This window comes from Marmota marmota, unplaced genomic scaffold, assembly GCF_001458135.2.
Source record: "Marmota marmota marmota unplaced genomic scaffold, marMar, whole genome shotgun sequence".
NCBI lineage: Eukaryota > Metazoa > Chordata > Mammalia > Rodentia > Sciuridae > Marmota > Marmota marmota.
The window spans coordinates 3,949,052-3,973,244 of record NW_026000057.1 but is presented as its reverse complement, the minus strand read 5'-3'; the positions used below and the strand labels follow the sequence as shown (position 1 = coordinate 3,973,244).

At 38.7% G+C, this 24,193-nt stretch overlaps 1 protein-coding gene across 2 annotated transcripts; it reads right to left on the bottom strand.

Moving 5' to 3' along the window:
- Positions 1 to 1,971: 1,971 nt before the first annotated feature.
- Mmaa (metabolism of cobalamin associated A) lies at positions 1,972 to 23,041 on the bottom strand. 2 transcript variants are annotated; one of them, XM_048813469.1, is made up of 8 exons: positions 23,025 to 23,040; positions 20,169 to 20,289; positions 15,548 to 16,051; positions 12,948 to 13,070; positions 8,916 to 9,086; positions 5,278 to 5,363; positions 3,359 to 3,508; positions 1,972 to 2,345 (listed from the first exon to the last, which is right to left on the bottom strand). In XM_048813469.1, the coding sequence occupies exons 3-8, from the start codon at positions 15,990 to 15,992 to the stop codon at positions 2,058 to 2,060; spliced, it is 1,263 nt and encodes a 420-aa protein (XP_048669426.1). In that variant the 5' UTR covers positions 15,993 to 16,051; positions 20,169 to 20,289; positions 23,025 to 23,040; the 3' UTR covers positions 1,972 to 2,057. The 2 variants fall into 2 exon arrangements, with proteins under 2 accessions (XP_048669426.1, XP_048669427.1); XM_048813470.1 differs by lacking the exon at positions 12,948 to 13,070 and having other exon boundaries at positions 23,025 to 23,041.
- Between the last annotated feature and the right edge of the window lie 1,152 nt (positions 23,042 to 24,193).

The following is a 24,193-nucleotide window of genomic DNA, read 5'->3' as shown; positions in this document are numbered from 1 at the left end:
AAGACAGTTCAAATAATTCTCAGCTTCTTTTCTTCCCAGTATGAGGTAGGGTGGGCTGGGAAGTACCATCAGTTGGAGTTTTGTCTGCACAGACCAGTTGGAGTTTTGTCTGCACAGATCAGATCCATGCACTCTAAGGGTGGGGGCACTGCAGAGTTTATTAGTAGAATTCCAGCAGGTGGGGCTTAGGTTTAATCAGGCCTCAGGAGCTTTGTTGGGTGGTGTCTGCTCTAGGAAGATTAGATCAACATAACCCTAGGGTCTGGCAGTTGCCAACCAGGGATTCTACTCATGGGACAGGACAGCCAATCCTTCACTCCCTCTGCTGCCCATGAACACAGCCTTTTTAGAGTTCCCAGGCTTAGTCCCTGAGTGTATTCAAAGTACCTGTTCAGACTCCTGACCCCGCTTCAGAGGGTCACATGAGCCACCTTTCTCAAAAGGGGAAGTGAGTTGGGCTCCCCTTTGCTTTTCTGACTTGAATTCGCCTGGGTAAAATATTCACTGTGCCTGTTTTGCTAGGTATATGTTCTGCTAGGTACACCCTAGACTACAAGGAAGGTGCTCTCCAGGACAGTGTAGTTGCACATCTCCTGGCTCCTGTAGCAGCAGCTGTAGTATGGCCACCCCAAGTTCTCCACCTCAGTTCTCTGTGGCCAGTTGCAAAAGAGAGGACACTTTTCAGTATAGCCTCTGGATCAGCCAAAGGCAGGCTGCTTTTCTTACCTCAGGTTTCTGTACTAATCTTGTCTGATTTCTCCATGTTCCGCCTCCCTCTGCTGAACCAGCAATGCTATTGACACTGCCACAACCAGCTGAACTGCAATGTAGTCTTTCTTTTTTGTTTAATGTGCCCAAATTTCTGAGTCTCTAAGATACTCTGACTGTCCAGTATTGAGCTTTAGTGAAATTCTCTTCCATCCACCTTGCAAAGAAAGAGTATTCCTCCTGCCTGAATCCCAAGCCACAGAGCAAGTAGGAATGCAACCTTCCTCTAGCCCGTTGGTTATTCATAATTTTAATGATAGTAAGCAGCCTTTGTGTATTTCCTATATATCATCATGATAGCTAAATGATTTTCTTGGGGCATCTCATCAAGTCCTAACTTGACAGAGTTGTAACCCAATCTCATTTTACCATGTAGGAAACTGAAACCTAGGGATGTTAGATTACTTGTCAACCTGAGAGCAGTTGGTCTCATTTAAACTCACGTGGTCCAGCTCCAGAACTCAGGCTCTTAATCACTGTGCCATGCTTTTTCCATGGACAAAACTTGTTCTTTATCATCAAGAAAAAAGTAGATCTCTAAAATGCTGAGGGAAGTGAAATGGCCAAGGAAGATCAACGAAAGTTTTTGATAATCTTCAAACTGAAACACCTTGAAACATTCTGACCTCACCTGGGTTCCTTTGGTTTGGCTCAAGCTCTTGGGCATTCTCTATCCACTTTTGTAACTGAGATTCCCAGTTCCCGTTGGTCCTCATTGGTGGGGGTCTGCCAGTCCAGACATGTAGACTTTAAAATCATGTTCAACTCATTACATCATCTCAGCTGTTTTGTTACTATGTACACAGCCACTTCAGAAATTTCTAGAATACTCTGAAATGAAACACTAAATGCCAATCATGGTTTTCAACTCTTAGAGACCTGCTGTGTATTGTTCTGGCCTCAAGTAAGACTTCAAAACTGTGGTCACCCTGGCTTACATTTTCTCTGGAAACTCAGAAAATACAGAATCAAAGCCATTTTAAGATGCATGACCTTTTCTTTCCTCCTCAGCTTTTTCTGCTCCTGACTGATAAGAAGAAAGAATCCTACAGGCCTATATGCCAGGGTGTAAGAATAGAAAGAAATGGAAATCAGTAACCTACAACAGGGTGCCTAATTGCTCTATCTTGCCACCCACATCTAACTTCCTTCAAGTTTTCAAGCACAGTTTACAAATAAGTAAGCCAAGGCACTTCAAAAGAATCACAGTATAAACATACAAGTGATTTTTTTTATTTTAAAACACATTATAAAACAATATGTAGCATCATGATATAGGATGTATTTCATTAGTCTTTGCTTTTGAAAGCTTTCAACAACAAGTCTGCTGCTAGTCCTGGGGACAAGGCCCCACTGAGAACCTTTCTTTCCAGAAGGGGAATCTGTTCTTGGACAGTAGGATGGGTCCTGAAATGCTCTAACACATTTTCCTGAATGAGATTCCACATCCAAACTTTCTGCTGCTTCCGTCTTTTGGCAGTCAGCTCCCCACTGGCAAGCATCAGGTCCCGAAATTCTTTCATTTTATCCCACATTTCTGTGATCCCCTCCCCACTTCTGGCAGAAATACGAATCACCTATTGGAAAGGAAGAACCAGAACTGCTTTACTTAAAATGACAGAAAACATTTTCACTGGGACTCTGATATTTGTCAATTAATATTTCAGTTTATGGAAATAGGCAAGTGACAAAAATGAATGTTGTGTCAAAGTAAATATTCTGATATACATACTAGTATAATGAATCTAGGATTACTAAGGGCATGGTAGAAATAAGACACTAATTAAAGGTCAAATTCTTTAGCCCAGAAATTTATTTTAATTTGGGATTGTTCAGATAGATGGGGCATCCTGGAGAACTGACAAGAGAGTCACAAATGAGAAAGGCAATACCAGGGAGGTTTCCCTGAGGCCTGAGTTTCAGGAAATAAAGCCAAGTTCCAGTCTGTGTCAAATCCACCTGACTCAGCAAGGCTAAGAGCTAAGCACTTGGCACCTGCACGTACAAGGTGGCTCTGGACTCAACGTAATATGACCAGGGAAAACGGGAGCTGACAGTAAGATAAGTCATCGTCCTTATTAGAAGGACTACAGCTTATTCTTTAATAACATAGCATCCTCCTGCTGATAAAGCTGTCAGAATCAATAATATTGCACTACTTACTACAGAATTTTTCTTTGCTTTTTTTCACTTATTAAAAACAGCCTCCAATAAACATAATGGGAATGGAAGTATCACATCACAAGCCTCTTCTCTTGTACTCAAATTCCAATTTAGATAATCAAATCCTTAATTGTTCCATAATCTAAAGGATGGCTCCTTTCAGGATGGATTTGCTCTCACTTCCAAGTGGTTCAAGTCAAGCATTAAGCAATCTAATCTATCACCCCCATTCTAGTTTTTGACATCCAGTGGTTGAAAGATTATATTTAAAATCATGACTACATACTCCGGCTTTGTCATATTTTTAAAACTGTAATCTTCACATTCAAGCACAGATTGATTATATGTCTAGCTGGGACTTATGTCCTCTCTTCTAATGTACACAGTCCACTCAGGATGAAAAATGTAGAATGAAATGCAAACTAACCTTTGGTCTCCAAGCTTCTGAGCGCTTGCGGAGCAATTTCAGTGCACTCACATACTCTGCTTGTATCCTTCGAGCTGGCACAATCAAGTCTCCGTCAGATTTAGTTATAGCTACCAGATCTGCCATCTCAATTATACCCCTTTTGATACCCTAGTGTGAAAAAAAGGAAGAAGAATCAGATTTATCAGAACAGTTCATTGAATCACAAGTATTATAAAAATGGGACAACCAGTTAATACTGTGATTTTGAAAGTCACATGCTTCATTAACTTTTTTCCTGTATTTCTCTAATCCCTGGATGCCAGGAATCACAATTACTTGATAAAAATTACTTAAATCCACCAGTTCATGGGATTACAGAAGTTATCTGTAACATCTCTTCCCAACTTACAGAGTAGTTTAGTAGGATACATTCAGAATTAGAGTAAATAGATCAAAGATACAACATGATTGAGTGGCAGGAGACAATTCACTCAGTCTCATGATGGATTCTGTTTCTCATGAGCAGGATACAAAATCATCCATCCTAAGAATGCTTAAAAATAAAACACACATTTCACTAACATCTACATTTCTCAAAACAACATCTTCAAAAGTTTTTTAAATGCCTATAGCATTTTTTTTAAATTTGCAAATAAGAAAAAATAACCTGATAGCTAAAACTGTCCTACCTCTTGACTTAAATTGTGTTGCATAAAAATACCAGAAATAAAGGACAAAATTCAAGGACCAATCTCATTTGGGAAATATATCTTTCCATTTAAGATTAAAATTCCTTTTCAGGGGCTGTGGTTGTAGCTCAGTGGTAGAGCACTTGCCTACCATGTGTAAGGCTCTGGATTGAATCCTCAGCACCACATAAAAATAAATAAAGGTATAAAAATACATAACATTAAAAAACTCCCCTTTCAAATACTTTTATTTATTACTTTTAATTATTAAATTCTAATAGTTAATGTTTCTACATCATAGCATATAGTCTGCTATTGCTTTTTTTTTTTTTAGAATTATGTAATTGAAAAGGAAGTTCTATATAACAAAGAACATGCCTTGTCTTGTCTTTGTCCATATTTTACTGGTAAGGACCTCTAAATCCTTAGTATTTCTTGAATGATTTGTTACTCATGGTGGGTGCCTGGGACCATACCCAAGTTTATGCAGTGAGATCACTCAGGATAGGGGCCTGATCACACTAGAATGACCAACTGCAGGATTAGAGGGTTGGGGCTTTGTATCAAAACACGTTGGCCCAACCTCTGTGGGGGAAGGGAAGTGAAAGACTGAGTAAAATTACATAGCCAATGATTCCATCAATTTCAGCTTTGTGATAAAACTGCAATTATAATATAGTGCCTTCCCAAGTTATGCAAGTTATTCTAATGAATATCAAACCGAGGGGTAGTGGGATCCCCCAAATTTGTAGCCAGCTGGTCAGGGGCATGGGTGGCCTGGAAACCCTGGAGCTTACAGCTGGTGTCTGAGTGAGGGAAAGCTTGTGGAAGACCTGTGAAGTTCACACTAACTCCAGGTAGTTAATGCCAGGACTGCATTGCAGAAGGAGAGTAAGACACCCATTGCATGAAATATAAATTGTGATGGTGGTACCCCAGTTAAAAATAACCATCAGTAACAAACACCCATGCAACAGTGGTCTCTTTTAGTGAGAGCTATCCATATATTCCAGTCACTTCCATGTTATAGATAGAAAAATTTAAGTTGTATGAGTAGCTCAAAGCCATACATTCTATTACCATAAGTTGGGAAAAATATATAGAGAGAATCTGCCTTTGAGTCAGATATTTTAGCCAATGTGAACGATGTTTCTTTCTTTACACTGTTTTCAACTTAATTTACAAAAACACAACTACATCTTAGAGATACATACTTTGTATTTTGAGAGGAAATATCAAAATAATTACCTGCAATTCATCCCCTCCTGCTGGTGGCAGTAGTAAGACAAACATGTCAACCATGTCAGCAACAGCAAACTCTGACTGACCCACACCTGGAATTTAAATCACAACTATGTCCTAAAATATTCACAGTTATTACATTTTCTCATCCTCACTATCATTTCCATTCCACTTTATTCACTTACACTCACCCCTTTGAACAACCTGTCTTAGTCCATTTTCTGTTGCTGTAACAAAATATCTGAGACTGAAGTTTATTTGGCTCACAGTTCTGGAGGCTGAGAAGACCAAAAGCACAGAGCCAGCATCTGCTCGACATCTGGTGAAGGCCTCCTTGCTGCATCATAACATGGTGGAAGGCATCACATGGCTAGACAGAGCAAGCATGGTAGCTCAGGTCTCTCTTCTTAAAAAGCCACGAATACCATTATGAGGGGCCCCACCTCTAAATACTATTAGCATAAAAATTGGGGGATTAAGTTTCTGACACATGATCTTTTGGGGAGACACATTCAAATCACAATACCCACCTCTGAAGAATTTATTAAATGCCACTATTTTACACTCTTAAGAAAACTGGTAGCCTTCCTAGCTCTCTCTCCCTTTTCCCCATTAGACCTATTCCTTGACTGAATGGAGATCCAAGGGACTTCCACTCTCTCCTAGTCTCAAAGCTCTTCTTGGCTTCTCTTCAGTGAGTAGCTGGAGCACTGTGACTCTAATCTTAAACCATGCCTGCCGATGCTTCCATCTTTTCCTTCATTATTTCTACCCTGAAAACCTCCAATAACTGGTCAATCCAAATATGTGTACTGTTTCCTTTATAGGCATGCTTGAGAAGTCACTGCACTGTGGATGGGTGCCACTACAGCGTCATGGTCTCCTGCATCTGCCACACCTTCCCTCACTGCCTAGTAAAGGCACTCCCCGTCAAGGCCCTGTGTCAGCCACCTTTCCCATTTCTGACAACAGTGATCTCCCACCGTCTCCTCACCCGATCACTGTGGACCTACTTCACAGAGGAATAAAGGGAGAACTCTCCCCACTTCTCCTGTCCACCTCCACAGACAGATGATAAGATACAAACAGCCCTGCTGCCTGCCCTGCAGTCTGTGGAAGAAGTATTGAAGGGAACCTGCCTCTTCTTTGCCATGAGCCCTGCCTATGTCTACAGGCTCCAATTCCTTGGCACACAAAATGAGCTGTACTCAAGGTCTTCTCATCTTGGAACCAAGCAAAACCACATAAATTGTTCCACTTCTCACCAAAGTTCTTACTTTCTCTTTGTAGTCAAGTTTCTGGGAAAAAAGCAATTCATGCCCACTGGCTCAACTTCACATTAATCTCAACCCACTGAAATATGGCTTCCACATCTCCTGGGCCACTAAAACTCCTCTGGAAATTCCCTCCTTTCTGGTTGCCTATTTGATACCTATTCTTCCCTGTTTCCTCACCCCAGTGTTACTGGGAACATCAGTGTATCAGGTGAAAGGCCACATTCGTGAGGTCCCCTTTCACGGGAATGGGGCTGAGAGAAAGCAAAAGTCATGAGATAGGGTTTCCAGGACGTTCATTAAAGAAGGCAATCCCACCTAGGAGGTGCACCTCTTCTGCCTACTCTTCCCTGACCCCTTACTCCTCCTTTCCCTTTCTTTTATCTGGAACATAGATGTAATAGTCAGAGCTTCCTCAGACATCTTTTAACCATGAGCAACCTTGAGCATGAAGATGAAGTGAAGGGAGGACAGACAGACTGAAGCAGCCTGGGCTTGCTATCACTGAATAAGCACCTATTCTGGACTGCCTGTCCCCAGAATTCTTTTGTTTACAAGAAAATACTCTCTTATTTAAAGTCTCTGAGACAAGAAGTTAAATACAACTTTTAGGTAACATGCTTGGTTTTTATACTACCTTCTCCTTCTAAGGCAGCTCTTCTTCCACCTAATCTCAACTGGTGGAGCTCCTTAAGCCCAGTCCTGGCTACTGCTAGGGACTGAATTATGTCTGCCTCTACCCTTCTCGTTCTCATGTGGAAGCCCCAACCCTCGAGGTGACTGTATTTGAAGACTGGGCCTGCAAAGAAAGTAAATGAGGTCATAAGGATGGAACCCCTAATCCAACAGGACTACTGTCTCATAAGAAGAGGAAGAAACATCAGGGTAAGAGAAATGCTCATGGGAGGACACAGCAAGAAGGCAGCCATCTGCAAACCAAAAGAAGTTGCAGAAAAAATGAATCCTGACAGCACCTGGGTCCTGGACTTTCAGCCTCCAAAACAGTAAGGAAATAAATTCTGGTTGTTTAAGCCACCCAGTCTACAGTATTTTGTCATGGCAGCGTCAGAAAACTAATATGGTTATCTTCCATTTTTGCCCCATATTTTCCCCAGTTTACAGCCTGAAATATGAAACTCTGAACTATGCTGCTAACTGCTAAATCCGTCTTTCTTACTCAGTCCTTTCTCAGGACACAAACAATCACTTGTACACCTAATAAGCATCTTATACTTAATATACTCACAACTGAACTTCTCATTTTCCCCTCTCCAAATCCCTCTTTTCACAGCATTCTTGATTATCTTCATTTCTCTTCCTTCCTCATCTCTTATACCTAATCATGGATAAAGCCCTGCCGATGTACACTAAAGCCTTTTTAATCCCTCTCCTCTTCTCCATTCCCATTCCCCTGTTTGGTTCAGAGCCCTGCCATCTCTTTCTCTGATGAGTACAAGAGCCTCCTCACTGCATCCTACCTTTGCCCTTCTAATCATTCCACACTCCGCTGCCAGCAATGTTTCCAAAATGCACATGTGGGTTTCTCCCCGTCCTGCTCACCCTGCATGGCTTCCCACTTCTTTCAGGGCAAACTCTAACCTCCTTGACATGGCACATAAAGCCCAGACAGTCAGCCCTGGCTCCAGCACTAAACCCCACACACCCCTTCACACTCTGTGCTGTCAGTACTCTAAGTGAACTGCGCTTCTCTGAATGAGTCAAGCTTTCTCCCTCCTCAGTGTCTGCAAAGGCCCTTCACACACATTTTGTTTCACTCCTATTCTTTCTTCAAAACTGAGTCCAGCTGTCACCTCCTTTAGGAAGTCTTCACCGAGTTCCCTAAATCTGAGTGAGTTAGGTTGCATCACAAACATTGAGCATGCAGTAATATAATAGATGGTCTCTCCACCAGAACACGACTAATTGTCATTTCAGTGTCTTCACTGCACATAATTTTGTGCTACAGATATAAAATTAAATAAAACAACCCTCAAATCAAAAAATAGCTAACTGCATTACTTTTCTTAATAATACAGACAGATGAAATGCGCTTACACAAAACAGGCGTGGGGCTTTGCTTGCACAGCTCATCCTAAGTCTACAGCTCTTCTCTGGCACACGTGACATGCTGTCTCAGGTAACAGTGATTAGCAGTGGCTCACTGTCACCCTCCAAATGGCAAGCTCTTTGAGGTTAGGAAGTGTAGCCTATGTACTCCTATTTCCTATAGAGTCTGGGGTAATATCTTGTACTTAATTACAGCTTTAGTAAGTATCTGCTGAATGAACAAAATATAATTAGTTGTTATTCATCTTTATATGGCATTGGTTATAAGAGTATATTATCTTTCTGAAAGCATATCACACTCACCTACAGTTTCAATAAGAATGATGTCATACCCCCCTCCTTCACACAACAGGATAGCTTCATTTGTGGTTCTTGTCACACCTCCTAAAGTCCCTCTGGTAGGAGATGGCCTGATGTATGCATTCATATCTCTTGATAACTCCGTCATTCGGGTTTTATCCCCTAAGAGCGATCCTAAAACACATAATTACATTTTATAATCATGGAACAGTTCTAAGGTCCAATTATCAATCAGCCAGTTCCCAGGAGATGTGTCATATCTTAAGATATATTTCATATTATTGAGCTTTCCTCTAACTTGCTATGTATAATCATGCAGGATTCATTTTTTTTAAACATTCCAATCCCTTTAAAACCTAAAAGGGCTTCCCACTGCCCCAAGCCAGATCCTTTGGCCTAGCACTGAAGGCCCTCAGAACCCAGCCGTACCTTACCTGTCCAAATTTGGCTCCTACCAGTCTCAAACTTCCCTCTGATCCAGCTGGGTGGTTTCTTTATTGCCTTCTTAACATCTTCCTCCCCTCCTTTGCCTGTGCTCTCATGCCACAGACATCTCTTTTTTTTCTCAGTGCTAACTTACAAAGTGTCATGCCCAGGGTCTGGGCTTTTCTAGAACTTTTTCACCCCAAGTCTACCTCTTGTGAATTTCTCAGTACAACAGCTGCTCTGCAACCTGCCAGCATCCTGGAGAGCACCAGAGAACTTCACTGTCCCTCCCCTTCCCATCATTACCTGGAGCACCACCACTCCTCATTCTTCTATTTGTGTGAATGGCATTTTCTCTATGTAAATACTACGCAAATAAATCTTTATGCTGCCCTTCATCCTATGTGTGTTGTTTTAATTCTTTACCAGTTAGAAATTTTGAAGCCCAGACTGAATGCAAAGTAAGTCAAATGAATGGATGGAAAAGTATTCACACAAAATATTTTGGATTTCATATCTGTATGTCTTATCTCTTCCAAATGGTGAGTCTCACCAGGAGTAATTTTATCTCCCCTGCCCAACACATTTGGCAATGTCTAGAGAAATATTCACTTGTCACAGTGTGGGTGGGATGCTACTGGCATCTACTGGATAAAGGGCAGGGATGTTGATAAGCATCCTTCAGTTTAAAGGGCAGTCACCTACAACAAAGAACTGCCTGGCCTCAAATGACACTAGTACCAAGGTTGAGAAATTATGCTTTAGCAAAAATTCCCTGCTTATGAACCTTGTCTTATAGATATTTAACACTGAATGCTAAACAATGTGTTAATAGTCGGCACTCAATTTAAAACTTGTGGAATGGAACTAGTTAAAGTTTTTTAGTTTCTTGCAGTATTTTGGCAACATCAATACCTGTAAATTCTAGAAAAATAAAAGCTCTGGAACTACTATTACCTTTCCCTACTTTGCTTTAGCTACATAACATGTGAAGGTGTGGTGCTGTTTTAACCTGAATATTTATTTTCAATCTGCCTAAGGGCTATTTTTTTCCACATAAGTTGATACTAAAGATTAAGAAGATTAAAGATATGCTCTTTTCTCTTATGACTACAATTTAGAGTCTTCTCATAAGTTTGAATTCTAGAGCATACAGCTACCATGTGCCTCAACTACTTTATTTACTTCACATAAAACTTCTTCCTAAAGTAATTTTCTGCATGAAATCATCCCTGTGGAAGTCAACAATCTGCCAAAGTTTAAATTATTATCCTATAGATCCTATCACACTGAACTAAACATTATGAAATTATTCTCCCATGTAATTGTCTTTTGCAGTGAATCCAAAACTGTTAGTTGTAAACCCCCAGGGAGGTCTCAAAGGTATCACAGGGGGTCTGTGAGTTTAAAGCACCAAGACTAACTACAGACCAAAAATTGAATGCTTCTCAAACTTCAGTGCTATTTTTCAAATGTATGTGTTGTCATAATAAGGTAGGAATTTACAGTTCTAGTGTCCTGTGTATCTTCATATTTTTTTTCTTTCAAAGTCTATTTTTTTTTTTTTTTTTTTTTTTAATATGAGAAAGGGGCTCTCCTTTTTGGTTTGAGAAAGGTGAAGAATCATACATTTAGCCCGTGACCCGCGCTGGCTTCATGAAAGAAGGTTTGAGTCGTGAGAAACCGCTAGGGAGTTTTAAATTAAAGAGACAAGACTCTAATTACCTTTAACCAGCTCTTGGACGGCTCCTCCTAGCTCCAGCCTCAAGCCACCTATTGTGGTATCGAGGTTTACTGAAGAGGCTAGCAAGATAGAACACGCCAGGGAGTGGACTTTTATTGGGGAACAAAAAATTCTGGGGAAAATCCCATCCAATGAAGATGAAGGGGGGCAGCATCCCAAGGTCAGGAGCGACGATTGGGTCTTCAGGGTAGTGGTCAGACACACCTCTGCACGGACAAGCCCTTGGACTTGGAGAAAGGTGGGGAAAGCTCTAACACAGCTGTGCCTAAACACCTCTCACCAGCCAGGGAGGTAACTCAAATCATGTGCGAGGATGGCCTCCCACACACATCCAGACAACTTCAGCACAGACTACTTTATAATATTTTTGCTATCAATTGCAATCTCAAGCTATTATTTCCTCTTTCAATTGCAAATAGTCTAGGATATTAAGAAGGTGGAGGGGAAAAGGACTTCATACCTATATGAAAATGAGGAACACTTATTAAAAATCATCAAGGTACTTACCTTCAACAAAGTTTAAATATAAATAAATTAGGCAATGCACTGACACAGATTTAATCTTAACTTTCTAAGTATAAATTTTATCTACATTATTTATTTATTTATTTTGGTACTAAGGACTGTACTCAGGGGCACTTGACCAATGATCACTGAGCCACATCCTCAGCCCTATTTTGTATTTTATATACAGACTGAGTTGCTTAGTGCCTCACCTTGCTGAGGCTGGCTTTGAACTTGTAAACCTCCTGCCTCAGCCTCCTGAGCTGCTGGGATTACAGGTGTGTGACACTACAACTAGCTACAATTAACCTCTTTAATTATAGTGAATCAAAGACTTCTGAGCTAGATGTCTCAATGAGTGCTAACAGGGATTGTTGCCCACCTCTCTAATGACTATGGCAATTGAAATAATATTCCATCTGCAGAACACCACAATATACACACCAAACACTTCCAAAAAGCCCCCTATATTCATTCTTTCACAACACACACTTGTGTTGATTCATCTGTTCAGAAACCTCCTAAGAATCACAGCTTCACAAGGCCAAGAGCACGGTATCTTATTCACCATTACACTGCACAGTACTTTCTTTACACAATTCCTTGCCTGTAGTAGGCATTCAAATACTGCTTAAGTGAATAACTGCAGTTGAGAAGCTTAAATCATAAATAGGGGTAAGGAAAGAAAGACCTTTCCTGAGTATTTACATGGCATGCTTTATGTTTTCTTTAACTGATCCTTTGAGAACTAAGTTTATATTCATTTTATCTCTGATGATCTGCAAATTAAACTGTGAATGATTGTATGACCTTAAATCAGTAAGTAATTGCTGAACCCTGTATCGTGCACAAGATACAATACTAAGTGCTATAGGGGGAACAGCAATATATTACATGATCCCTCTAAGAGCTTTCTGTTTAACTAGACATATAAACAGGTGACAAGTCATAAACAGCAGTAAATTTCTTTTTCTTTTTTTTAAGCTTAAGATAAGTTACAACAATAGGAAAATAACAGATGGGTAAGAACCATTTTCTACATAGCCACTGATGCAGTCTGCATAAACAACAGAAGATAAGGGTCTAGCCTTAGGCATGATTGCCAAGGGCTAAAATTTGTTTTTGATCATCTTCAACTTCTGGCACCTGTAAATGCTGGTTCTCTAAGTGCCACTGTGCTACCCACAAGCTGACCTTCTCTGCGCAGTCCACTGCTCCCCAACCACTTCCCTCAGCTTCTACCCACTCTGCAGAGGCCCCTTCCCTCAGTGAGACCAAACTCAGCTACAGGTACAGGTCACTGGATCATGGGAAAAAAAACAAAAAAGCTCTACAACCCCCCCAAAACTAGCTATACTCACCACCACTAGTGCAGGAAGAAGGGTCCACAGCTAGCACTGATAATCTGTGCCCTCGCTCAGTAAGCATTTTTCCAAAATATTCTATAAATGTTGATTTTCCAGCACCAGGGGGTCCAGACAATCCTATAGTGAAAAAAGATCTTCTAATTTACTAGATAAATGAAATCAGCACCATGTTCAGTTTACTGAATAAAACATTAGACTATCTTATATTATTAAAACTATCATTATTATATATTTAAATATGTCCTAAAGCAGAAAATAAAAATCTATCTTTTTATCTAATCCCCAAATAATGAGGGTATATAGGAATACTTCTCAGTTCCATGTGTTTATATATTCACTTTTTAAAAATACAAAACATGCTTGCCTTTTTACTACAATGTAGATTTTTTGAGACACACTTCAGTGCCTATATTTTAATGTGCTGAATTTCTATATCTGCCCAGGTCTCATCATGACTGGCAATTATTCCACCTGCCCCAATTCTGTCTATTTTCTCTGCCCATTGGAAAAACAACTCATTACTCTAGAAATTTCTAGTGATTGAGAAAGTAATTTTCTATTCACAAAGGATAATTCTTCATCTCACTTGTAACTCAAAGAATATCATAAACAGAGTCCTGAAAAAAATAATTTGTGTTAAGAAAGAGAGAAAAGCTCCCTCCTCCAAGAGCTAGTCAAGCATGGTGGATAAGAAGGCAACCCCCAGAGCCAATCAGCAGGTTCTCAATCTAGTTGTGCCTCTTAGGAGATGCAGAGATCAGTGCTCTCCAAGTTACTTTCCCTCTATGTGTGCTTCAATAATAAAATAGATAGTGTGATAGTACCTATCTCTTCAGGCTGTTTTAAGAAGCAGATCAGTTAACATTTGCAATATGTTTGAAACAGTGTGTGGCACACAAGACAAACATGTTTTGTCTAATTAGTATATACAACCCAGGTGTTTAACTGTATTCAAAACTATGCATAGTGTATGACATGCTTTGCTTCTTAATACAATTCTCAGGGCAGCTTCCTATCTTCAAAACCTTTACAGATGCTGAATAAATACCTGCTGCTTTTATTTGTGATGATGATAAAATGACTACAACAAAGACAGGCATTTATCTGGCCTAAAAAGATTAGGATGGAAGAATCAGAATACCACTTCAAAGTTATGTATGAATTGCTATCACTTCAAAGTTGTATATGAATTGCTAAGTTAATTCCAGATATTTCTGAACCATTTTCTCTGCAAGGATTCTTTAAAACATAGTAAGGTGTACTTCATCATAACTAGAGTTTCTCTTGGTGAATTTGCTATTTTTCCTGTCTACAACAAAAAGATTAGTAACACTCAATGGAGTACTCTCCCAATGAGAGTCCCTCGATGAGGGCAGAAGAAATAACCATGTAAAATATGTGGGCTGGTTCAAATCCTGGTTGGTGAGCTATTTTTGCAATTATCTTTTTTGATATCCTATTAATATAAAAACTAAGTTTGAGTCCCTATATTGCCAATAAACTATGATATAAACGTCTATTGTAATGTCAACTTTTACATGTATTTACTAATTCTTCCCAAATCCTCTACATTTTAGCCACCACTTCAAGTGGTTTTTTGCAGAAAGGTTGGTTCAAATCACTGAGTTCCCTATCAAGGGACACTCTCTACTCAAACTGCCTTACTTAATTCCTGCTAGTCAAATATATCTAAATTTCCAAAATATAAGAAGCTGACTCACAATTACAGAACTAAGTTAAATTGCCCAAAATAATCAAAGGATTATTTAAATGTAGAAGGCAAATGAATATGGTTTCTCCTTTAAAGTACATTTTAATATTGAGATGGCTGGATGGTGAGTTTCGGGGGAAACTCAACAGAAAGTATTGGACGCAGTGGAACTTACCTGTAGAAAGACTAACAAAGAATAATAGAGGGGGGCTGGTATTGTGGCTCAGGGGTAGAGCGCTTGCCTGGTGTGTGCAAGGCCCTGGGTTCGATTCTCAGCACATAAAAATAAATAAATAAAAATAAAGGCATTGTGTACAACTAAAAGAAATAAATATTAAAAAAATAATAGTAATAGAGGGCTGGGGCTGTGGCTCAGTGGTAGAGCGCTCGCCTAGCATGTATGAGGCCCTGGGTTCAAACCTCAGCACCACATAAAAATAAATAAATAAAATAAAAATGATATTGTGTCCAACTAAAAAATAAATATTTTTTAAAAAAAGAATAATAGAATAATAGAAGCAGAAATGTGATGAGGATAATTATAGTTGATACACCACAAAACAAATATCCACTTTAGACTACTAAATAAGAAGGACTACTGAAAGCAAAGAGTACAATGGTTACTAGTTCTTCCTATATATGTTTATCTTCTGGATGTCACATAAAAATTCTTACCCAAAGAGAAATCCTATATTATTATATCAAAATACAGACCCTTGGTTTAAAGGATCATGGCAAAATTTCAATATATCAAGATTAATACTTGCAAAAGAAAACAAGGCATTTAAAAGTCATCCAACGGGAAAAAGAATAATCTCATTCGATTACAAACATTTTAAAGGAATTTAGAAAATATTTACTGAACAAAAAATAAAAGACTGACCCACTCTAAATGCTAGTGGTTTTCCTCTATTTAATTGTTCTTGTTCTCGGTGGTAGATTAATACTTTTTGAAGAAGCACCTGGGCTAACTCCTTTTTCCTGCTGTGAGTCGATTCTACAAGAGTTATGGCCTCTGCTAAGCAGGCCCTTTGCCCTTGGATTAAGCCAGTATAAAGTTTATCCACAAATCTTTGTTCTTTATCAGAAAGTCCTTCCATGTGGTCCTTTAAGGTTGCTTGTACACATAATTTCCTCCTTAAGCCATTTGACAACAGCATCCACTTTGTACAATGGAGTCCGAGCGACTTAAATGGCTGAGCACACGGGATTCCTGACAGGAGATGAGCACTTGAGTGAAAGGTGAAGTGGTAACCAGGGAAAGGTGTCCTTAACAGGCCTTTTAGGAAATGCTGGTGAGGATGCAGTAGGAGCGCGGGAAGATTCATTTTGTTTGTAACTGAAGAAAACCCCGGATGCTTTTTGACTCAATTGATTTGTGACCTCCCTAGAAGAAAGAGAAACATATTTTGCCAGTTTATACAGACAACTAAGATATGGAGGTAGTAAAAGTGAAAGTAGAGTGCTTTTCCCACATTCTAAAACACACAAAATTAGCACTCTTAGCTGTATACATGGTTGAGTTTTCTTACTAAATTTAAGAGAGAAGACTTCCCCCTTGGTCACAGTTACTATTTCGAGTAATCCAAATCATGAAACTATTACTCTATTGTGAGGTGGAATTTACATTAAAATGTCCTTTTAAACAAAAAACAAATATACCAAACCTCATTAGGGCAGACATTTTCTGTCACACTTTTTCTCACATTCGTCTTCACACTTTCCTCAGGTCAACATACCCAATTCTGAAGCTCATACAAAAGATTCTTTAAAAAGAATGCCTCTGAAGCTAGCCTTTTATTCATTCTCTACAAAAGAAATGTGATTAGTGGTGTGGCACCAGAGGCACAAGTTTAGACCCATGTGTATCCTCAATAGACTCACCCCGAATAACCTGGCTTAAGCACAAAATCAACAACAATAAGCCTTAATGTGAGTGAACTGTGTGGGTTTGTGTAGTAACAAATGAGTGCATCTTAAAGTATGGTCAGAACAACCAGGTACTTTCTAAAAATGCACATTCCCAGCCCCAATACTCAGAAGCTCTGTAGCTAAGCACACTGAAGTTCGAACCGCTCAGGAATTGGATGAGGAGCCTTAGATTGACTGATATTCTCAACATAGTTTTATATTACATTAGGCAATGAAAGCTGGCAATAGTACACTGAATCAGGACAGGGTAGGGGATATGAGCCATGGCCATTCAGTTGCTGCTACTTATGCTATCATGACCTAGGGCTAGTTACTTAACCACTCCGAACTTCAATGTTCTGGAGTTAAGAGAGCATAGTGGTTAAGAGAACAAAATGACTTATTTCATGTAAAAAGCCTGGAGCAGTGCCTAGCACAGAGTAGGAGCTCAATTAACATTAGTTTTTATTGTTAGTATATGAATTTGTAAAACAATAGTAATAATTAGGTCACAGACCTAAACTTCCAGTGACATACTAAGATTTTGGGGCGGGGGGACCAGGGATTGAACTCAGGGGCACTCAATCACTGAGCCACATCCCCAGTCCTATTATTATTATTATTATTTTTTTTGGTGCTGGGAATAGAACCCAGGGGCTTGTGCATGCAAGACAAGCACTCTACCACCTGAGCTATAGCCCCCAGCACCCCCAGCCCTATTTTGTATCTTATTTAGAGACAAGGTCTCAGTGAGTTGCTTAGTGCCTCGCTGTTGCGGAGACTGGCTTTGAACTCACGATCTTCCTGTCTCAGCCTCCAGAGCAGCTGGGATTACAGATGTGCGCCACCACATCTGGCTCAAACTAAGATTTATAGGTACATATGTCCTATGAAATTTGGGTTCATAATTATTTGGAAATTTTGGTTTTTCTGGGTCTCATGGCTCATTGAAATTAATTATTTTATTGATCCAAGATACTTCTCCAAATAGCACTTCAAAGCCAATGAATATAAAATTAATTTTAGTTAATAAACATGCTATTCAGGACAAAGAAGTAGTTTAAGATTTTTTTAACCTGTAGAAACTATAAATGTTCATAAATTTTCCAAAAGCAACAATTTTTTTTCAAATTGAGGGGGGCATTATAACATTTATTTATACAAATTTATTTTTAAAAGAATAATTTATTTAAAATGTATAAAATTATTTCTAAAAAAAAAGTTTTTAAAACATCTATCGACGAGTAGCCTTCATACAAACACACAAAAAGACACTTAAAGTATCTAACAGGGGATCTATTGTGGAAGGTGTCATTAAACAACATCTTTCAGCTCAATTCACATCCTCACCACCAGCAACACCAGTAGCCTGGACACTCACATGCAAGAACTGGATTTTTATTCAACCCCTACTTTCCAAGCACATACTACTTTCCAGATTGTAATATATCAGGGATGGATCTGAAAGAATAAAAGAGCTGATGAAGGATGAAGACCGCTTTCTAGTATGAGGACTTGGCCTCTTCCCTGCCATATTAGAGAAGACTGAAAAATTCAGTGATGACAGAAGATACCAGTTTAAGGAACTAGTGATGGGAGATATGTCTGGATCAATATGTAAACTTTAGGGGCCAAGAAGCTAGCTTTTGGATCTTGGCAGAGGACAAACAACAGAGACCTTTATGGAGGTGACACCACTGACTTTGCTCTTTTAGGAGATAAGTCTAGGAACAGTGGTGAAAGGTCAAGAGTGATGAGACCCTGGTAACACAGAGTCCAGTTTAGAAACCCTAGCAAGGACCCCTAGCACAGGAGCAAAGGAGATGATGAGGACCTGGACTTCAGCAAGGTAGTAAGTATTGTACAAGATAAGCCACATTCAATTCAATCCACCTTCATGTCCCCGTTAGAATCCTCAAAGCTTGACATGAAGCCTGGCTCTCTTCACTTGCTAAGGGGGGGAAAAAAACTGTTGCTGATCTGATCAGAATTTATTTTATTACCCACTTACCTGCAACTTTAGAGCTTATAAACCACTTTCAAATACTTTATTTCACCTTATACACCAATCCCATAAGGACAGTGTGACAGTTATTAATCTCGTTTAACAGAAAGGGAAACCAAGTATGAGTTAAACAACTATAGTCACAATCAGAGACAGGGCCAGGACTCAAATCCATACCTTTGACTCTCTATGGAATGTCTTCTTAATAAATTATGATAGAACAAAAGAGAAATCCTTTGGCTAAAAGGGAAATAGATATCAGTTTCCCACTTTCCTAAGTGAATAGGGGAATGGGGCACAAGACCAGAAACAGGAAGACCACCTGGAGAATTGCACTAGAAGGTAGATGAGAGGAATGGCCTGGACCAGGTTGAGGTAGTGTTAAGACAGATTCCAGATGAATTCTGAAAGAACTGCTAATGTGGGTAGGAACCGGAACAGTCAAAGACAAGGCAGAGGTTCTTACTTGAGCCATAGAAAGACAGAAAGATGGGGTTGAGTGTGGTGGCGCATGCCTGTAATCCCTAGGCTCAGGAGGATGAGGCAGGAAAATCTTAGTTCAAAGTCAGCCTCAGCAATTCATCGAGGCTCTAAGCAACTTAGCAAGACCTTATCTCTAAATAATAATAAAGGCTCTAAGCAACTTAGCAAGACCTTATCTCTAAATAATAATTAAAAAAAAATACAAAAAAGATCTGGGGATGTGGCTCAATGGTTAAGTGACCCTGGGTTCAATCCCTGGTACCAAAATAAATAATAAAAATAAATTAAAAAAAAAAAGAAAGACAAAGTTGTCCTTCAGTGAGCTAGGGAATACTGTCAGAAGTAAGGTTTAAAGTGCAAACAGGAGTTTAGTTTCCAACACATTAAATTTAAGAGGCCCATTATTAAACATTACACCATGTATACCTGCATCAGAACATCACATGGTCCCCTACTAATATGTACAATTTTAATGTATTCATTAAAAATAAATTTAATCAAAAACAAAACAGACCTACTAGATATCCAAGTGAGATATGGAGTGAGCAGCAGCATTTATCGGTCTTAAGTTCCAGGCAGAGGTCAGAGCTGTGGCGTAAATTTGGGAATTACTGTTTAGCTGACCAAATAAGTTCACCAACTAAGGGATTGGATAGAGGATGTGTGACACCATTTTTTGATAAAACTTTACACACACATGCAGGAGGAATACATATGTTGAAGTGTACTTATCTATAAACTCACCTATAGATAAGTAGTCTTGAGGTGTTTCCATATTGTTTTGGGCATACTGTTTCTGATTTTTTTCAAGGCAGTCTATTATTATGGTAGTAGACAGAAGCATGCCTACCCAAGGATGCCCATGTCTGAATTCCTGGAACCTATAAACATGTTATATCACATAGCAAAGGGGAAATGAAGTTTGCAGAAGGAATTCAGATTGCTAATCAACTGACTCAGATACATAGATTAGTCTAGTTTATCTCAGAGGATCACTGCAACCACCAGGGTCCTTACAAATGGAAGCCGGGAGGCAGAAAAGAACAGTGCAATATCATGTGAGGACTCCACCCATCCCCACTGGTAAGGGAGTAAAAGGGCTAACCTGTAGAAGACAGAAAAATCCAGGAAGCTGATTTTCCTTGAGATCCTCCAGGACAGAATGAAGTATTATTGGTAGCTTGATTTTAGCCCAGTGATACCCATGTCAGACTTGATCAAGATAACTGTAAGATAATAATTCTGTGTTGTTTTACACCACCAAGTTTGTGGTAATTTGTTACAGTAGCAACAGAAAACTAACACAGTTGCTAAGGTAACCAAAAATATTTAAAATAAAATTCAGAATTTTTATGAGAAATATCTAATAACTACTCATGATTTAATTATCTGTCATAACTTGTACATTATTTCCTTTTTCATTTGGATTTCTTCCTAACATGAGAAGTAAACTTGATGAATCCTTAATTTTATCATTTATTGTGACTATCAGTGTTACATCCAATACATTCATATGTCAATTTCTAAATTAGACATAAAATTAGCATATGTTCTAGAAAAATCAGTAAACTGAATTATGTGTAAGGTGAAAAAGTGATGTTTTAGCTATGTTACTGCAAACCTTTTATCAGATTCATCACATTAAGATTAGAAGTTCAAAAGTACTCCAAAATAGCATGACGTACATATTCTAGTCACCAGTTCCGAGCATGGTAGCTTTTATTAAACTATGCACAAACTATCATAAAAATAAGAAGTCTGGAATGCATCTCATCCACTTTTTTTTTTAACCTGAAAAACACCTATTTAGTTCAAATAACACCTCCTTTGAGGCACATTTTCCCCCAACTCTTTCAGGCAGTTAATTGTTCTATTCAATGTTCCACTGCCTTTTGTTCATATAACAGGTAGTTTTCTTTTCCTTTTCCTTTTTTTTTTTTTGATAGTGGGAATGGAACCCATGGGCACTTTACCAAAATTCAGCTACATCTCCAGGCTCTTGCTAAATTGCTGAGGGTTTAAGTTGCCCAGTATGCACCTTGAACATAAGATCCTCCTGCCATGGCCTTTGATTGTTGGGATTACAGGCCTTGTCTTTCTGTCTTTAAATTAATCTATTTTGAGACCTCTCCCCACCAATTTTCACCCCTCACCTTAGCTGAGAACCTCCCAGAGAAATGACAAAATATTATTGCTTATTTCCCCAGAATCTAACACAGTGCCTGACACAGAGTAGCCTTTCTATATTTTGTTTTTTTAGGTCAATGATTGGATATTCTATCTACCTTGCATTGATCTCACATACGATGAAGAAAAACTTGGGTTACGATACTTATCCATGTGATCTGAGGACCTTTACCTAAAATATTCCGCCTTCTAAGTTCCCTATTTCAAATCATCTAGCCAGAACAGAAAATGTTTTAAGGAATCAAAACCTAGTAGCAAGAACATTAGTAGATGAAAATATGTCCATTTATAACATCTCAAGCAAATAACATTTCCTAAATGAGATGAATAAAAACAGTCTTATAGGGCTGGGGATGTGGCTCAACTGTAGAGTGCTTGCCTAGCATGAGCAAGGCCCTGGGTTCAATCCTCAGCACCAAATAAAAATAAATTAATTAGTCCAACTACAACTAAAAAATAAATACTTTAAAAAAATCTTTAAAAAACAAAACAAAACAGGGGCTGGGGATGTGGTTGAAGTGGTAGTGCACTCGCCTGGCATGTGCGGGGCACTGGGTTCGATCCTCAGCACCACATAAAAATAAAGATGTTGTGCCCACCGAAACTAAAAAATAAATATTAAAAAAAATTTTTCTCTTTCTCTCAAAAAAAAAACCAGTCTTATAAAAAAGTAGTATAGATTACTCTAACATTTAAAATAATGATGTCGTGGGCTGGGGTTGTAGCTCAGTGGTAAAGCACTTGCCTTGCATGTTTGAGGCACTAGGTTCGATCCTTAGCACCACATACAAATAAATAAAGATACTGTGTGTTCATCTACAACTAAATTTAAAAAAATCTGTTTAAAATAAAATAAAATAATGGTGTCTTATAACAATTTAATTGCAATCTTCCTCAAGAAATCCATGCCAACTATTTGATAAGTTAACATCTATTCTGCAGGCATAATTCTTTGTCCTTTGATGTCAGTACAAATCTTAAAAGGCTTTTAAGTGAAAGAAAGAACCAGGAAAAGGATGATAACATTTACTCCCTCCCCTTCTTCTTTCCCAAACTAAAATAACAGAAATGAAACCAAAGACCTATCCAGATGTATAGAATTCTAGGTTCTGATACCTTCCAAACTCTTCCTGGGGACTGAGTTTCTTAGTTCCCCTCTCTCTCTGGACCATGTGAATGGCAGCTAGAAGCTGTTGCTTTCTGCTGGCTGTGGACTATGTGTGAGTGCTGGACAAGCATTTCCTAATCTAACCTACAGATGAAAAGGCTCAGCAATGTTAGGTTGATTGGCCACGGCCTCAGAATGAGTGGAAGAACTTGGGAAAACCTGAACCTCACAAATATGTTATCTACATGATGTGAACAGAGACAATAAAATAATCCTTTACATTTGAATGTGGCATAATTATACCTGACTGTTGTTTATTTTTTACTTTTTTTTGCTTAGGCCAAAATGAAAAATTAGTTTACATTTCCTGTGCAAACCATATTGGTAGGAATTCTGAATGAAGTGTTAGGTGACAGAACAGACTGAATTTTAAATATTTTAAATGTTTCTCATTTCATGGGAAACTCATATCTGATAGCTAAATTTATTAACAAACCACATTAATTTATACAATTAATCTGATTTTAAAGGACCCCACAAATTTTTTAAGAGTTATCTAACTCAGCCTTATGAGCAACATTCTACCTATACATACATGTCACAGGTAGAAGATAAAAGTTAGTTTATTAACTTATATAACAAATAAGTTATTTGTAGAGTGCTCACCTTGCATGTGAGAGGCCCTGGGCTTGATCCTCAGCACCACATAAAAATAAATAAATAAAATATAGGTATTACGTCCATCTACAACTAAAAAATAAATATTAAAAAAAGAAAAAAAGTAGGAGGGAGACCAATAGGATAGGGGGGGATCTGGGTTTGGGAGGAAGGGAGGTACCTGGGAGTAAAATTGATCAAATGATGTTGCAGGTTTGTACCAATAGGCCACAATGAAACTCAATGTATAATATGCAACAGTCAAAAAAATTCACATCTGTTTTTCTCCTATAGGATGGGAGAAGGGCTTCCTACCTGCTCATGTAACTAAGAGTATTTTTTCTGCTTTCTTATACAAAGAAAAGTTGGCCAATAATCATGCAAGAGAAAATCTGTAGCATTTATAATGTTCAGTAAGATACCTGAAAGCATCACCATTTCTAATATACCAGAATATCAATTTATTAATATATAATGAAAAACATCAAGTAGGCAAAAATAACGAAATGAGTTTATAAGGGCATCCCCTCCTTAAATGTCCCTCAATGGCTCATGTGTTAAAGGCTTGGTCCCCAGCCATGTGCATTGGAAGGTGGTAGAACCTTTAAGAGGTAGAGTTTAGTGGGAGGAAGTTAGGTCATTGCGGACATGCCCTTGGAAAATCCCCAGCACCTTCTTTTGTTCTTGGCCATCATGAGATGAGCTGCCAAACACTGCCAACACTCCTGCCATGATATACTGCTCTACCACAGGACAAAAGCAACAGGGCAAATCTGTCATGGACTGAAGCCTCCAAAACGGTAAGCCAAAATAAATCTTTCTTATCGTCTCAGGTATCTTGTTACGGTAACAGAAATATGACTAATACACCTCCCGTGAAAGAAGGTTCACAAGAACAGTAGCATTTTAACATTCACATCTGTGCTAGAGAGGGCACTGGGATAAAGGAACTTTCTTATACTCTATACTCCATTGGTGGGAATATAAATTACTACAGCCCACATGGAAATCAGTATGGAGGTGTCTCATAAAACTAAAAATAGAAGTACTGTATCATCCAGCTATATCACTCTGGTATTTATCCAAAAGAATTAAAATCAGCATACTTAAGAGACACATTCATACCCATGTTTATCAAAGCATAATTCACTACAGTCAGGCTATGGAATCAATCTAGG